The 16,901-nt window shown below is 53.8% G+C and overlaps 5 protein-coding genes across 5 annotated transcripts; 4 read left to right on the forward strand and 1 right to left on the reverse strand.

Annotated features, from left to right (window-relative positions):
* Positions 1-721: 721 nt before the first annotated feature.
* PFLUO_LOCUS392 (Glucose-6-phosphate 1-dehydrogenase) lies at positions 722-2,866 on the forward strand (the record flags this gene model as incomplete). The annotated part of the gene is made up of 8 exons (XM_073781233.1): positions 722-765; positions 1,055-1,127; positions 1,186-1,206; positions 1,261-1,809; positions 1,858-1,942; positions 1,994-2,278; positions 2,334-2,705; positions 2,757-2,866. The coding sequence occupies 8 exons, from the start codon at positions 722-724 to the stop codon at positions 2,864-2,866; spliced, it is 1,539 nt and encodes a 512-aa protein (XP_073634490.1).
* An 895-nt stretch (positions 2,867-3,761) lies between these two features.
* PFLUO_LOCUS393 (uncharacterized protein) lies at positions 3,762-5,690 on the forward strand (the record flags this gene model as incomplete). Its single annotated transcript, XM_073781244.1, has 5 exons — positions 3,762-4,197; positions 4,254-4,325; positions 4,382-4,571; positions 4,623-4,738; positions 4,789-5,690. The coding sequence occupies 5 exons, from the start codon at positions 3,762-3,764 to the stop codon at positions 5,688-5,690; spliced, it is 1,716 nt and encodes a 571-aa protein (XP_073634491.1).
* A 1,375-nt stretch (positions 5,691-7,065) lies between these two features.
* PFLUO_LOCUS394 (uncharacterized protein) lies at positions 7,066-8,018 on the forward strand (the record flags this gene model as incomplete). Its single annotated transcript, XM_073781255.1, has 3 exons — positions 7,066-7,143; positions 7,259-7,496; positions 7,627-8,018. 3 exons carry the CDS (start codon positions 7,066-7,068, stop codon positions 8,016-8,018), a joined length of 708 nt encoding a protein of 235 aa, XP_073634492.1.
* Positions 8,019-8,676: 658 nt separating this feature from the next.
* PFLUO_LOCUS395 (uncharacterized protein) lies at positions 8,677-12,020 on the reverse strand (the record flags this gene model as incomplete). Its single annotated transcript, XM_073781266.1, has 4 exons — positions 8,677-11,158; positions 11,209-11,437; positions 11,490-11,741; positions 11,831-12,020. The coding sequence occupies 4 exons, from the start codon at positions 12,018-12,020 to the stop codon at positions 8,677-8,679; spliced, it is 3,153 nt and encodes a 1,050-aa protein (XP_073634493.1).
* Positions 12,021-14,625: 2,605 nt separating this feature from the next.
* PFLUO_LOCUS396 (resistance to lethality of mkk1p386 overexpression) lies at positions 14,626-16,557 on the forward strand (the record flags this gene model as incomplete). Its single annotated transcript, XM_073781277.1, has 3 exons — positions 14,626-14,681; positions 14,741-14,897; positions 14,959-16,557. The coding sequence occupies 3 exons, from the start codon at positions 14,626-14,628 to the stop codon at positions 16,555-16,557; spliced, it is 1,812 nt and encodes a 603-aa protein (XP_073634494.1).
* Between the last annotated feature and the right edge of the window lie 344 nt (positions 16,558-16,901).

Consider the following 16,901-nt stretch of genomic DNA (forward strand, 5'->3'; position numbering starts at 1 on the left):
GCAGATTTCACCATGACGAAACTCGGCAATATCGGGACTCCCGTGTGCTTCGACTCCCCTTACCTTTGGGAGGACCCAGTAATATATTCTTCACGATGAAGCTCGCCCTGTCGTGACAATATCCCACCCCCGGCCATTGCTCGGCACAGTTGCGAGCGATTCCCAACAGCGGTTAAATGTCGCCGAGCAATGGACCCGAGCGCTGCGATCGGTCCGGCCCATCATGACGGGAAAATAGAATCCGTCTGGCACGATGACAAATGGGCCGATCGCTCTCCACGATTTCGGTCACCGGGCAGGGGCGAGCTCTTCTTATCGGGTGTATTTCAGTATTTGCTCGTATTGGAATTAATCACCTCATTGTCGGTGGGGGGTGGTCTTGATAGCCTCTAGTACCTACGCCACGAGAGCACCGTCGCCGGGCGTGCCGAGTCAGCGGGAGCAATACATGGCCTTGTTGAGGTGATACAGGCCACATTCGAGTAATTCACGGAGTTAGCAGGGGTTTTAGTTAAAATCCATAGTCAGCATACTGGGTCAAAAATACATCCATCCCACCCCAAAATAAGCCCCACTGCCGAAGTCGTTAGCAGTCCGCCGGATCCTGAGAGGGAACAACCAGGTCTTTCTTTCTTACACCTTCTCTCTCTCCCTCCCTCCCCACCTCCCTTCATCTGCTTCACATTCCTTCCCCATCTGTATATTCCGGTTGTCCATCACTATGAGCGGCTTGATCAACCAGGCCGATGAGCGCCAGAATGCTGGGTGAGTTCCCATCCCACCCGTGCGGTCTCTGACATCACCTCCCCTCCGGCAACGGAAGCCCTGCCGCTGTTGCTTTCCAACGCCAGCCCGGTCCAAACGACAATTCACCTGCGGGCGCATCGGATGCTTCTATTCCGAATGACCGTCTGCTGTCAATTGCTCCGTTCCTGCCACCTTTTTTGATTTCCCACTTTGTTGCCGGGCCTTCCTGCGTGGGACCCGCTGACCGACTGCAAAATTCTGTGACTGGAACCTTGACCCGACGGCTAACAATGAATTTTCTACTCAGCACCGTCGAACTGAAGGATGACACGGTCATTGTGGTCCTGGGGGCGTCTGGCGATCTCGCAAAGAAGAAGACGGTTTGTGCCCTTGCCCCGCGGCAGACACCAACAGCTCCAGGACTAACCAAGTGAATAGTTCCCAGCACTCTTCGGCCTTGTATGTGACGACTTCGCGGGAATGTGAAGCTTCTCTCCGCTAACCACCCTCCAGTTCCGCAACAAATTCCTGCCCAAGGACATCAACATCGTTGGATATGCTCGGACAAAGATGGACCACGAGGAATACCTCAAGCGCGTGCGCTCGTACATCAAGACCCCGACAAAGGAGATTGAGGAGCAATTAGAGCAGTTCTGCAAGCTGTGCACATATGTGTCCGGCCAGTACGACGAGGATGAATCGTTCATCAACCTGCAAAAGCACATCGTGGAAATCGAGAAGGCCCGGCAGGGCAAGGAGGAGAACCGTGTCTTCTACATGGCATTGCCCCCAAGCGTGTTCACCGTCGTTTCGGAGCAGCTGAAGCGCAACTGCTACCCCAAGAATGGCCTGGCTCGGATCATCGTCGAGAAGCCGTTCGGCAAGGACCTTCAGAGCTCCCGAGACCTGCAAAAGGCTTTGGAACCCAACTGGAAGGAGGAGGAGATTTTCCGTATTGACCACTACCTCGGTAAGGAGATGGTCAAGAACATTCTCATCCTGCGGTTTGGCAACGAGTTCTTCAACGCTACATGGAACCGTCACCACATCGACAATGTTCAGGTATGTCCCTGAACCGGGTTTCCGAACCAGTTTCTCATATTCTTGCAGATCACATTTAAGGAGCCGTTCGGCACCGAGGGCCGTGGAGGCTACTTTGACGAGTTCGGTATCATCCGCGATGTCATGCAGAACCGTATGTTGACCCACATGATAGCCACGGAATAAATACTGACATCTGCTCCAGACCTTCTGCAGGTGCTCACATTGCTCGCCATGGAGCGGCCCATTTCCTTTTCTTCGGAAGATATCCGTGATGAGAAGGTGCGCGTCCTGCGCGCAATGGATGCGATCGAGCCGAAGAACGTCATCATTGGGCAATATGGGCGGTCGCTCGACGGAAGCAAGCCCGGTTACTTGGAGGACGACACCGTGCCCAAGGAGTCGCGCTGCCCAACCTTCTGTGCTTTGGTTGCCTACATCAAGAACGAGCGGTGGGATGGCGTGCCTTTCATCCTGAAGGCTGGCAAGGGTATGTTTCATTCATATTCCTGCACGTTATTTGTCTCCTAACACGCCTTCTGCAGCCCTGAACGAGCAAAAGACCGAAGTCCGCATCCAATTCCGCGACGTCACCTCCGGCATCTTCAAGGACATCCCCCGCAACGAGCTGGTCATCCGGGTGCAGCCCAACGAGTCCGTCTACATCAAGATGAACTCGAAACTGCCGGGTCTGTCGATGCAGACGGTGGTGACCGAGCTGGACTTGACCTACCGCCGACGCTTCTCCGACCTCAAGATCCCCGAGGCGTACGAGTCGCTCATCCTGGATGCCTTCAAGGGCGACCACTCCAACTTTGTGCGTGATGACGAGCTGGACGCCAGCTGGCGCATCTTCACGCCTCTGCTGCACTATCTGGACGACAACAAGGAGATCATTCCCATGGAGTATCCATACGGTATGCCCACTTCTCCCCCATTGACTGTCATGTTTTTCTAATCTTTCTCAGGCTCCCGTGGCCCCGCGGTCCTCGACGACTTCACCGCTTCGTACGGGTACAAGTTCAGCGACGCCGCCGGCTACCAGTGGCCCGTGACCTCTGCGCCCAACCGGCTGTAGGTCCTTGCCTTGCTGTGTTAACGACTGTATGGGAAAGCGGCAATGCGGGATACGAAGTGAAACCAAAAACTGTTCTTTCTTTCCATCTATCTTCTTTTTTCTTTTGTTGGATGGAACTTTCGGGCCAGTGGGAGTCACGTCCGTCATGTTGTGATATTTGTTTCCCCGGTCTCTAGCGTCGAATTGTAGAGCCAGAGAAGCCCATTGCAATGAAAGAACCTTGCGCACTCTCTTTGTACTTCCAGTAGAACCCGTGGAGTTTCAAGTAGATCATTGTTGACGTAGGGGGTGTGTAATGATATGATTCAGTAGTCGACTACTTCGTGGCTGTTCCGGGAAGATCGGCAGTCTGGCAGCCACCCCTGGCGGGTATCCAGACAACCCACGATAAGCCGAGCGTTCTGGCCATTCATCATTCCCTCATTCATTCTACGTCCTTTTCAACTCCCACCCTGCGCGACACACGCCACGATCGCACCGGCTTATTTGCTCGGGATCACGCGAGCAGTCCAGTCCCCTCCGCCATCGCAGTGAACAATCACGAAATCCGACTGCCTATCCCGTCAACCCAAAAAAAAAACACACGGCCCATCCCCTTCCCTCGAGCTACACCCGACTTCCGACACCAATCGGCCCTCAACAAGCGCTGGACATTAGACAATTCCAGAGTGGGAACCTCGATTGGCATATCCCTGTGTTCTCTGCTCGAAGGTCTCCGCCAAGTCTATCCCACCCCCGAAACCGAAGCCCGCGCGTTCTAATTGATCACCAACTCCGACTCAATTGATTGTCCGCTGCGTACGGTGGTATACCATAAACACTCGCCGCCCTTTGGCCGGAAGAGCGGAGGAGCAACAGCAGCAGCGGAGCGCATGCCTATCCAGGCGCAGCCAAGATGCCGCAGTCAGCTCGGTGGGCCGGAACCCCCTCGATCAAGGGACGATCCGAGTCCACACGGATGGCGCTGTTGACGTTTAGTCTCGTGGGACTACAATTTACCTGGGGCACGGAGATGACCTACTGCACGCCCTATCTCCTCCAGCTGGGGCTGACGAAATCCAAAACCTCCCTGGTCTGGATTGCGGGCCCGCTGTCGGGATTGATTATCCAGCCTCTGATTGGCGTCATTGCCGATCGGTCACGGTCGAAATGGGGCCGGAGAAGGCCGTTTATGGTCTTTGGGTCTTTTGTGGTGGCGCTGTGTTTGGTTGTTTTGGGGTGGACGGCTGAGATTGTTGCGTTCTTTGTCTCGGATCCTGAGAAGGCGAGGAATTACACGATTGCGTTGGCCGTTTTGAGTATTTATGCTGTTGATTTCTCGATCAACGTTGGTGAGTAACCCCGGTGGTGTTGCCCGAGGAGGAAAAATGACTAACAATCTACATAGTTCAAGCATGCTGCCGAAGCTTGATCGTGGATACGTTGTCGATTCCGCAACAACAAGCTGGTTCTGCATGGGGTATGTTTTATCTTGTCTCTCAACATAGATATATATGGTCTAACAGGCACGAACAGCTGGGAGAATGTGTGCCATTGGCCAGCTTATCGGCTACGTTATTGGCTCGATCGATACAGTGAGCATTTTCGGGAGTATCATTGGCGATACCCAGTTCAAGCAGATGACAGTGATTGCTGCACTGTCATTGATCGGAGCCGTAGCGGTTACCTCCTATGCAGTGAAGGAGCGAGTGTTGCTTTCGGCGAGGTGAGCACCCTAGCGGTGGTCCGATGTATAGATACTAATGTGAGACGATAGAGACTCCGATGGCAAAGCTGGCGCGATCCAAGTTGTCGTTCAGCTGTTCAAAACTACAATGGAGCTTCCGCCTCGCATCCAGGCTATCTGCTGGGCTCAATTCTGGGCTTGGATTGGTATGTCTACATTTCTTGGGCTTTGCGCACACGCACTAATCTCTTTTCAGGCTGGTTTCCGTTTCTTTTCTACAGCACCACATGGGTGGGCGAGACCTATTTCCGCTATGAAGTGGCGCCGGAGCAAATGACGAAATCGACGGATATGCTGGGCGAGGTTGGCCGAGTGGGGAGTCTGTCGCTGGTGGTGTTTTCATCCATTACCTTCCTCAGCTCCGTGCTTCTTCCGTTCTGCGTGCAGCCGCCAGACACGAAACGGGATCGATTCACACCTCGGCCGCCGCCGGGGATCGCCAGGTTCCTCAAGTCCATTACCACCGTGCGGCCCGATCTCCAGACAGCCTGGCTAATCTCGCAAGTGATGTTCGCGGCGACCATGATCTTCGCGCCTCTAGCCCACTCGCGCGCCTTTGCGACCTTCCTAGTGGCCGTGTGCGGCATTCCCTGGGCAATCAGCGGCTGGGCACCCTTCGCCTTCATGGGCGTGGAGATCAACAAGCTGACAATGGGTGGTGGTATCGCAGCAACAATGCCGACCTCGCGCTCAGGCGCAGTGACCATGATCACATCGGCCAGCTTGCGGGCCAGCTCAGCCGGTGAGTCGGAGCTGGATGTACTCCGGCTCAACCACCGCGACGCGGATAGTGATACAGACGAGGAGGATCCAGCGTCCTTGTCCTCCAACATCCCCTCGACTGGCGAGCTGGCCGGTATCTATCTCGGTGTCTTGAACGTGTACACCACCCTGCCCCAGTTTGTCGGCACTTTCATCAGCTGGATCGTTTTCAGCATCCTCGAGCCAAGCGCACAGCCTAGCACTGACGAGTCAGATACCGGGTGGATGAACCTGGACAAGGACAAGCCTAATGCTATCGCTGTGTGTCTTTTTATCGGCGCACTGAGCGCCCTGATAGCGGCTGAGGCGACTCGACGGCTACGGTACGTTTTGTGAGCGTGAGCTGCGTGGGATATGGGATGGATATATCCGACGCATTCATCCATCCACGTATACTGCAAGCCTATTTAGCGGTCCTGCGAGGGTTGTACACTATCGTCTTTTTTTTTATTGTAGGCGTCCGGGGGCAGTGACATGTGCATATGCAGAGAGATAAAAAAAAATATAATTCCTAATGCAGCTATACTCCGCCGACCCATGATACCATTGTAGATGCTTGCTGCTTTTGATTAAAAGACAACTCTGCTAGGGCAATTTCTAGAACTTAGATTTCACCTAGGCTCTTTGCGAATTGGAATACAATAACCGCCAGTCTCCTTGCTCAGGGTCTAGCTTATTGGCACGTGTGAATCTCTCCAGAATAAAAACCCATAGTGAACAGAATTTTGTTGACGTAAGTCATATCGAATCGATAACGTATTCCGTAAGCGAGTGGGCCATCGAAGCGAGTGGGCCACCTCAGAACACCATAGTAAATGCGATTGCCTATATCAACAACCATAAGTTAAATCCACTTAATTATTGGTAGAATATCGCTTCTCGGTATAGGAAATAGTATGGTTTGACTTAAATCTAAAGGGAAAAATTATTTGTTGATGTTACGAAAAAATACACTGTTACATACACCCTAATATATATATCTAAACAACCAAATGTCAAGTGTTCTTAAAACTCCAAAAATAGGCTAATCGTGACTTTAAGAGTACTAGGATATAATTAAGGCTCACTGGAAGCTATTGTTGTTGAGATATCAAGTTGTAAATAACGCATTTACTATGGTGTTCTGAGGTGGCCCACTCGCTTCGATGGCCCACTCGCTTACGGAATACGTTAGTTATCCCGATTGCCTACTTTTCACTTGCTGGACGGAATTCGTCATCAGGAGATGAACCCTCTCCACCACCCTATAATTGGATGTGTTTCTCAAGTTCATCGTTGCTAGCTCGGACAAGGATTGGTTGAGCAATTCGGAAGTCACCTTCCTGTTCTGCACCCATATAACCTTAACTGCTGCAGGATGATTAACTTTCTGCGATCTACTGCGAACGGGCCTAGCGCCATTTTTTCCCCACTGTATTATGTTTACACACTCACGCACACACACAGAGGGTTAGGATGGGTTAGGGGTTAATCCTGTGTTTTGTAAAATTCAGAATGGTTTAAGCGAGCACATGGTACATAGGCAAGGTAAAAAAAAATTAGTTGTGTTCGTAGTCGCATATGTAGTCGACCCATGATATCATTGCTGTGGCGATCGGAGGGGCAGTGACGAGATGGTGATCTCGTCGGGTATTTAGCAGCTAACCTGGAACACACTTCTTCCTCAACAATTCTTCCTGACACATACACAAACACAAAACTTCAACGCACAATGTCTCCCAAAGTTCTCGTCGTGCTCACCTCTCAAGCCGAGATCCCGGCTAACCGCGCCCGCACGGGGTGGTACCTGGTAAGAGCTCCCATAGACGCGAAGATATATATATCGACGCACACAAACAGGAAACAAGAAACACCCAATGCGTGTGGTTCCCCCTACATAATTGACTAACTTCGAACTTGAACAGCCCGAATTCGCCCATCCGCATGAGGTCCTGCACTCCAAGGTCTCGCTGACCATCGCCTCGCCCAAGGGCGGCGAGGCCCCGCTGGACCCGTCCTCGGTCAAGATGTCCGAGTCCGACCCGGTTTCGACGACGTTCCTGGCTGAGCAGAAGCCGCTCTGGACGAACACGCACAAGCTGGCCGATATGGTGCCGCGCGCGGGCGAGTTTGACGCGATTTTCTATGTTGGAGGTCATGGCCGTATGCACCCCTCCCTCCCTTCTTTCTTCTTCTTTTCAGTTATATATATACACCCCTTCCACGGGGAATCATATATGCATGAGAGAGAAAATGGATAAGAGACAATAACTAACGAGACGAAACAATACAGCAATGTTCGACCTGACCACCGACCCCACCAGCCTAGCCCTAATCCAAACCTTCGCGGCAGCCAACAAGCCCGTCGCGGCAGTGTGCCACGCGCCGTGCGTGCTGCTGAACGCAACCGCTCCGTCAGGCGAGCCGCTCATCTCCGGCATCACGGTGACGGGATTCTCGAATGAAGAGGAGGACCAGGCGGGCATGTCGTCTGTGGTGCCGTTCATGCTGGAGACGGAGCTGGAACGCATCTCGGGCGGGAAGTATGTCAAGGCCGATGCGGCTTGGGGGGAGAAGGTGGTTGTGTCCAAGGCTGCTGGGACGAATTCGACGATCATCACGGGCCAGAATCCGGCGTCGGCGAGTGCGGTTGGGAAGGAGATCCTGAAGGCTTTGGGGCTTTAGGACTGTTGTTACCTGCCGGCTTGCCTATAGTAGGTGGGCATGCGGTTGGTGCCGCGCAGAATACAAGCTAGGTATTTAGCCTGCACTAGTACACGAATTAAAAACAAGCGAGTCATATTGGTTGATAGCAATTGAAAACTGGGAAAATAACCAGTAGCAAAAGGGGAATAGAGCAAAGCAGAGCAGCAAGAAGCAGCAGTAGAAGCAGCGAAGCAGGAGCCGACTTGAGTGTATGAGAGAGATGATAGGAAAATAGGATGAAGGGGTTTGTTTCCAGATGATAAAGAAAAAAAAAGGGGGGGATATCTGTCCAGCCCGGGACGACAGGGGAGAAGAAAAAAAAGAACCAGGGCACAAGAAAAAGACCAAAATAATCCGTCAATCGCATTAAAATGTTCATCTGCCCATCCATCCAGAGGGAGACGTTCTTCCAATTGGCTGTGGGACAGAGACCAACCACACTCGACAAGACAAGAATGCAAACACTCGTTGGGGGAGAGAGAGGGTATATGAATGAGGATGAAGAAGGACGAGAAAGAATCCTGGATCGTCGGAAGAATAAAGGGTTAAAGGGGATTCAAGGTCAATCAACAAAAGGAAATTCCAAAACAATTAAAGAGATAGGGTGAGGCACTCCAGATGAATGGACGCGATGAGTTTACTGATTCGTCTCCATGTTTCCGGTTAGCTCGGCGACACGGGCCTTGATGCGAGCAACGCGGGATTCAATGGTTTCTTCGCCGCTGGTGTCTCCCTCGTCGGTCCGCTCGGACTGGCTAGTCCGGGTCTCAGGCTCCTCAGTGGCGCCAATTCGCTCCGCAGCGTTCTTGCGGATCTGAGCCCAGCGATCCTCCGGCGAGTCTTCGCCTTCAGCTCCGGGGACGGCAGCAGGCTCGTCATCTTGGCCGTTGGTAGGGGTCTTGGGGGGCTCAGGCTTTGCCACTGGGACCTGCGCGGCCACAGGACTCAGCTGGGGCGACTCCGCAGGAATAAAAGCAGGCTGCTCGACCAAGGGGCCCTGGTCGAACTTGGAGAACTCCTGATCAGCTGCGTCGCGCTCGTTGGTATCGACGCGCGAGAGAGCGTCGTATTCGACTGCGTGTCGTGTCGTCGGTGGACCGCCGGCATTCGCATCAGTTGCGCTGGCAGCCGGCTGTGCGATAGCCTCGGCTTCAGCCACGGGTTCGGTCACGGGTTCGGCCACGGGCTCTTCGGTCTTCTGGGGGGTTGAGGGCTTCTCGGGTTCCGCAGCAACGACAGGGGCAGGGGCAGGGGCAGGGGCAGGGGCTGGCGGTTCAGCCTTCATCCCAGGAACGGGCTTCTTCTTCAGCACAGAGGGCTTTGATGACTTAGGCACCGAATCCTGAGACTCCTTGGCCTTGGCCTCGAGGGCCGCGCGCGCAGCTGCCACAGAGGAAGAAACACCGGTAGTCCTGATGGGCGGCTGATCGCTCTTCTTCTTGTTGGTGGTAAACATGTTTTTGAATCCGGCGTTGCCGCTCTTCTTCTTGAGCTTCTTGTTGGTCTCCTCGACCAGTTCCTGAGATGACGGTTCACTAGGCGGCTCTATCACCACTGTCTTGGTGGCGGGCTTCTGCTTATCATCCTGTGGAGGGGGACGTGAAGGAACATCGTCCTTGGGGGGCTTTGCAGGTGGCTCGGGGGATGGAGGCAGCGGAGTCGCCACGGCATCCTTAGGAGGCGGCGGAGGAGGATTCTTAGACGTCGTAGCGGCCGGCGAGACGGGTGCGGGCGTGGTAGGCTTCTCTGCTGGAGGTGCTGCGGCATGCTCGGCGTGAATGCCGGTGCCAGCACGGTTGTTGCTCAGATAGGCGGCTCGGAGAGAATGCTTATCATAGTTGTTGGCCCATTTCATGGCCGAAGAGGCCTCGTTCACAATAGCCGGTTGGAGCGTCAAGACCGAGTTGGTCTTGGTGGAACGGCTGTCGTCGCCAGTGTAACCTCTGTCATTAGCCGCCTGGGCCTCCTGCTCGCGATGCCTCTTTTGCAGAGCTGCGGCAGCTGCCTGGATCCGCTTGTGCTGATCGGGTCCAATGCTGGTCTTGCTTTGCCCAGCCTGGTTGCCCGTTCGCTTGTACGACTCCTCAATCGAAGATACCTTCTTAGCCGAGGACTTGCGGCGGCTCAGCTTGGCACCCTTGCGACTACCGAAGCTAAAGAAGCGCTTCTTCTCGACAATTTGCGCGCCCGCCTCCGGCTCCGGGGCGGCGCCCTTGACCTGTTCCTCAAGGACCAGCCACTTTGTATTACGAATGACGGTTTCGAGAAGGGCACACCGGCCGAAGACTGCTTTGCGTGTCGAGGGCTCGTCGCCAGACAGACTAGTGATCCAAACCCACCAGAATGAGTCGTCCAGATCCAGAGTGTTGATGCTGGCCAACTCAGCCGGCTCCAGCGACGGCTCGGCGTCCAAGTGACGCTTATGGGACTGGGAGCTCTGGCCGCGTGCCGCAACGATACGAGGCAGTACTTTGTCCGGCGGCAGAAGCAGGGGCCCGACAGGGTTTTTGAGATTGTTCTCATCCGCGAAGCCGGACGACATGAAGTCAGCCCAGGACGGAGTGGTGGGACGGCCGAAATCGGCGCCCTGAGACTGAGGCGCAGACTTCATACCTCCAGCTGCTTCGCTTTTTTGCGTCGCTGCCGCCGCGATGGCACCCTCATCCTCTTGGTCGGACTCAATTGAACCTCCGAACCCGATATCCTCAAAACGGGACCAGGAAGCATCCCGCAGGCTAGTCGAGTGTTTCGAGTTGGAGACGGTAGACTCGTTTGTGGTGGAAATACACTTGAGCACACGCAGGCACTCGTCGGTCAATGCCTGAATAGGGTCATCGAAGTCGGCAAACTCTTGCAAGTGCCAATCGTTGTCACTGTATTCGAAATTCTTGGCGCGGCGCAGCAAGGAGAAGGGCGTCGGAGAGACATTTTCCACAATCATGACCACCTTGGTCGTAGTAACCTGTAACAAACTGGGGGTCTCCGGCGGGTATTCCGTGGCTTCGAGAAGGGTCTGAAGGGAAATAGGCAGAGAAGAGATACCGGTGACTCCGCGCGGCACATCGGGCGTCAAAGAGCGCAGATAGGCGAAAAACAGATGGCTAGTGGCATCGGCACCACTGTAGAAGTCAGTATTACACCCGTCTTTGATGAGGGAAGAGCTCCATACGCAGCCCAGTTCTTGTAGGAAGCCTCGAAACCATTGCCCGTGTCCGTATGTTCAAATGCCCACCATCCAGCATAGCGAGAGAGTTTGCGACCTCCCAGACCATTGCTCTTTCCATGCGCGGCAATTGCAGCCAGCAAGTCAAAGAAGGAGAAGATGATCTGTGTGCGCGCATCGGAGTCGACACTGATTGGGATAAAGGTCGAGAAAGCGTCGCGGGCCCAGTCGGAATCTGTACTCATTGTCAGTGTATGTCCCCCACATTCCGGGTTGTCTAGTCGTACCCTGTTCGCCGACCTTGAACAGCTCATAGGCCTCCCACGTAACCACACCACCGGGAAGTCTGCTCCAGCACCATTTCAGAACACTGGCCAGGACCATCGGCTCATTGAGCCGCAGCTCCTGCATGAGCTCATCGCCGTTGACAGGGGTGCCCTTCTCGAAGGACTGGTTGAAGTAGTTGCGAACGAAAGTCCGCGCGGCGCTGGGATCGGAGCTTGGACGGAACGGCAGGAGAAGGAATGGCGTGTCCAGAGCTGTTCCAATGATCAGCAATCCGTGGAATGCGCGTGTCGGGCCGAGTGCCACGACCACCACATGGTTGCAATAGGAATCTGTTACCCACCTCGAGCCTTCAATTCCTGCGCACAGCCCTTCACAAGGTCCTGCACTTCCTCCGGCGCAATCTCCGTGCGCTGCCATGCGTCGGTCCACTTGGGCTTCGCGGGCGCTGGGTTAGAGGTCGGCGCCGGCTTGGCTTGCTTTTTGGTCGCGCTGGAGTCTTTACCCCGGAAGACGCGAGAAAAGAACGACATTTTGGGAGGGGATGCGACCGCGAGAATTGGGGTTCGGGCGTCGGGGAAGCGGACCAGGGGGTGGGAAGGAAATGCGGTCCCCGCTTCGTTATTTTTTTTTTTTATGGTTGTCTGCTCGAAAATCAACAAATCAGTAAGGGAGCTTGCCAAATGGACCGTGCGAGCAATGCGGGAAACCGACAAGGAACAAAATCCGGGATGTCCTGCAGCCCCGGATAAGGCTCAGGAAAGAATCTCTGGTCGGGAATGCGACGGGGGAGGCTTGTGGGAGCGTGCAGATTGGGGAGAGGACCAAGAAACCCCCGAGAAGAGAAGAGAAGAGAACGGAAGGGAAGAGAGCGAGAGCGGATGAAAAGGAGAGGAAGGGAGTAACACCCAAGAGAAACAGAAAAAGAGGTGGAAGAAAGAAGAGCTCGGGGTTTCGCGATGCTGGCTCAGGGGTAAACGAAACCACACTAAACTTACCCGTTGGTCTCGACCTCGCGGGCAAGCCACCACCCTAAACACAGAGAACGGCAATGGAGGACTACTGTCAACCCTGAATAATCAGGATATCCCAAAATGGTGATAATGATGGCTTACAAGGACAAGTCACTACCTACTGTAGGATGTAGGTATGGACGTGGCAGGACTAAAATAATGGATGATGGTGGCGATCATCATCTCCAAGCCGTTGAGGCCCGATCCAGGGTTCAGCTTAGGCGGTCTACAAGACCCTCTGTACAAGATAACGCATGACTTCATCCCCTAGCCGGGAGCCAATCATGGAGTCTCCGGGGACCTTGAAACAGGCTGTCCATATAGTTACTTCCATAGTAAGCGATTGGTGACCGACATGACATAATCGACCAGTGGTGAATAGTCCAGTATGAAAGTAATGAATTGACTATCCAGAATCTGGATTCGCCAGAGAGAGGAGCAGGTAGTATGACGAAAGTCATGCGGAAGGTATATGACATGGCTGGACTGCCCATGTGGTTGAGTCGGCCAATAATACTGAAGCTTGACGTTCTTGAAGGGTCGAGGGTTGTCATTGATAGGGCACAAACTCTTTCTCTACTACCAGTGGGAGCTTGAGTACCTGCTGGCATGTTTTGATTTTCCGCAGCAAATCGTACTGCGGACATGCGGCGTCCAGGAGATGTTCGACTCCGAGGTTCTTGACAGCGTCCGAGTTAGGTAGACGGATATATTTGGGCGAGCTTCAAGCGACACCTGAGGTAGTCTGAGCTGCTTTTCAAAGCAAAGCAGCTAGTAGATCTTAGCCTCCATTGTCTTTCCATCTGTAGCTAGCTGTCTATTAGAATCTCGTAGATATGCAGACGGTTTCCTTGCTCTCCGATCATCTGACGGTCCCATGGCTGGATGCCCTCATCTGTCCAGAATATGCGAAGGGTCATCCAAACCCGCGAACGACAATCAGTTCCTTTGGCACCGACACTATATAGGGAACAATGTGGGCTATTTTAAAAGTGGACAGGTATAGGCGACCCGCACGGACAGTAGCAGCACCACAGGAATGCGGACCACAAGCGGAATCTTCACATCTTTCTCTTTCAAACCGTGGATGGGAAAGATGGTAGAGATCATGTATGCTGTGACTGGTGAACTCGTCTATCGCAGACAGGGGCCGGGACATTGCTCACTTGGGTCGGTATGATATAGTCACGGGGCAGGCGAAGTGTATCTCGATGATGTAGGGTTGCCCGCCAGACCTCCAGCAGGCATGACATAATGGACCTGAATGATGCCCAGTATTGTATGTCACTGAAGAGGTATCTACTAGGTAACTAACTAGGTGATATCCAGCATCTAGACCCCGCTACCCGCCCCCTTGCACTGGGGACGATCCACCGTGAGGCTTCACGGTAGTCTATTGGGAGTAGTTGCTACTACATCGGTTGAATAATGGTACCACGGCCTCGCTACTACTGCATGGACTAATACTAGAACATCCAGTTCACAGACGATCCCCAATCCCATAGGTTCTCTAAGCGCGGGCCCCTTCATCGTCGTCATTATAAATAGAACACGGCTGCTTACCTAAGGCCCACCCCTGCCTCGCTCCTTTCCATTCCTTTTTCCCTCGATGCTATCTTTAGAATCAACCTTTTCTGCATCGTCAATCACAGGGTTTCCGGCCCGATCTAGTCATCCCAGTTAGTTACCTGCTGGGTACCGCCCGAAAAGTGCCGCTTCTCTTTCTTGTCCATCTCCCTTCTGGTTCCTGGTGTGGTACTCGTCCCCTGAGTACCCTCATTCATTCTCCCCTCATCCTGTTGGCCCGCTTCAGCCGCGCGGTGGTTCATCTTCAGGTCTTCTGAAGTGTTTCAACTACTCTCCGCGAGGGCCCTTTTCTTCCCCGGTGATATCCGTGCGAATATCGCGACCCGACTTCTTGAAGGGAACGGTCGCTTCAGAATCTTCACTGACCCGCGCCGGATTTCGCTTCGCGACCTCCGATCGGTGTCGCGTCAAGTCTGTATCCCACGGACAGGCACATAACCGTGCGGGACCTCGTGTAGATTACGAGGCGCATCGCTTGGCTTTACGTCTTTTGTTCTACCACATCGTCGCACTTGTCGTGCGCCCATAGCCATCCGCAATGGGTCGGAGAAAGATCGAGATCAAAGCCATCAAAGATGATCGCAACCGTTCTGTGTAAGTCGACCTTCGACTCAAAGGATGACTTGTAGCTAACCGACGCGTTTACTGTCTAGTACGTTCTTGAAACGAAAGGGGGGCCTCTTTAAGAAGGCGCACGAGCTCGCCGTTCTTTGCTCCGTTGATGTTGCCGTCATCATCTTTGGCCACAATAAGAAACTATACGAGTACTCTTCGTGTGACATGCACGAAGCCCTGGGACGGTATCAATATGTACGTCCACCCCGATTTTCATGCGATTCCATTTCCTTGCTAATCCGCCGCGATGCTTCAGTTTGGACCTCCCCACGAGCACAAGGGACCAGATGATTTCTCTGGTAAGCGCGATGACGATGACGAAGAAGATGAGACCACACCTGCTCCGGAAGAGATACATGCGGTTCAGCATGGCGGACCTGCCGGCCCACCTCACCTCCAACACCAGGCTGGCTTCCAACACATCAACCACGCGCCTTCCGCATCTCCCCCGATCCACAACGGCCTTCCTCTGACGCGACACGGCACCCCGCAGTCGCACTCGCGTCCAACCTCGAGGAATCATATCCGTCGTGGCAGTTCGAACCTGGGGCCGCAGCAGCATGCCACACCTCCGCCGCCTCCTGCGCCGCAAAATGGTGGATATGCATACATGCAGAATCCTTCGATGTACAATCCGAACGTCCGTCCAGGTCAATTCCAGCACTACGGTCATCCGCCACATCAAGGAACACCGCCGATGCACGCCCACGGCTTGCCGCCTCAATCGATGCCGCCACATCATCAAGGCCCGCAACATATGCCGCCTCATGCGCATTCAGTGGGCCCACAGCAGCAGCAGCAGCAGCATCAGCAGCAGCAACAACAGATGAGAATGCCACAGGGCCCTCACGCACCGGCGCAGCAGCAGGCATACATGCAAGAGTCTGGCAGAAGCTCGGTGCCTCCCCCTTATGCAGCAGACAACCAACAGCAGCGCCCCGCGCCTACATCTCAAGCCTCCCAGGAGAACATGACAGCGACATTGAAGGCTGAGGAGAGACAGTCCCCACCACAGCCTAGGTCATTGTCTTCATCCAAGTCGCGCAGCATATTCACGCCTATTGATGACCGTGGCTCCGTGCTCGCTCGTCATTTCGGCTCGGGCGTTCCAATATACGAACCACCTCAGAGCGAAGACATATTGCAGAAGATCAACCCATCGCAACATGAACCACCCGAGTCCGGGGGTGCGCCATCTAGTGTTGCGGCCGGCACTCCTCGTACAAATTCGATCTCGTCAGTCTCGGATATCAAACCGCCAATGCGGACCAACAGCGGGCAATTAGCATCGAAAAGACCGCAGCTGAAGGTCCAGATTCCCAGTGAGAGTTCAGATCACGGCAGTGCGACGGCCGAATCTTCATCGCGCGATTCTGCTGGAAACAAGACGCTCACTCCTGCCAAAGGGAGTGCCGACAACCCCCCATCCGGGGTGGTTCTCCCCCCTCCGTCTCCCTCAGCCGGCGCAATTCTGAGTGCCGGTGCGCAAGGTCCACCGAATCCGTTTGCCCGCCCACCTCCGCCGAGCACTGCGTCACAGAACAACTATGGAGGCAACGCTGGCAACCCCAATAACAATGGGAACAATACGAGCAACATAGAAACACCAATATCGGCACTTCCTAGCCGGTTTGTGTCCGACGCACTCCTCCCATCGCCATCCAGCTTTTTCCCGGAGTGGGGTTTTGGTCGCTCGGGACCTGATTCGAACATGCTGCCCAGTCCTCTCACATTCCCAACCCCCGCGGTACAAAGCGGTCCAGGCTTCTCTCGGGATGATGAACCAGACAAGAAACGCAAATCCCCGGATTCAGGTCCTCCAGGAGAAGGAATTAGCAAAAAACCCAAAAAATGATGCCCTTGACTGGTGTCTTTCTTTGGTAGCGCCTTTAAATCAGTGGATTTCAGGGCCGCCTTTCATGCTTTCTATACCCCCTTCTACATTTCATTCGCCTTCGCTATCAATGTGCCTTGAAGTTTGATCACCAAGTGGTATCTTTTTTTCTCTTTGGATTCTATTATCTTTCGTTGGTTTAATTGTTGCCTGCTTACCTTTTTTGGTTCGGGAATTGGCGTTCCTTTTCTTGTTTCTTTTTTTCTGCTGTTGTACATAAGGTGCCTATGCTTTGTCGTATAGGAGGAATAGGAACATAGATGCCATTTGTTCCACATTGCTGTTTTCCGGGATCTGTAGGACAG

Source organism: Penicillium psychrofluorescens (genome assembly GCF_964197705.1).
Source record: "Penicillium psychrofluorescens genome assembly, chromosome: 1".
In the NCBI taxonomy this organism is placed as follows: domain Eukaryota; kingdom Fungi; phylum Ascomycota; class Eurotiomycetes; order Eurotiales; family Aspergillaceae; genus Penicillium; species Penicillium psychrofluorescens.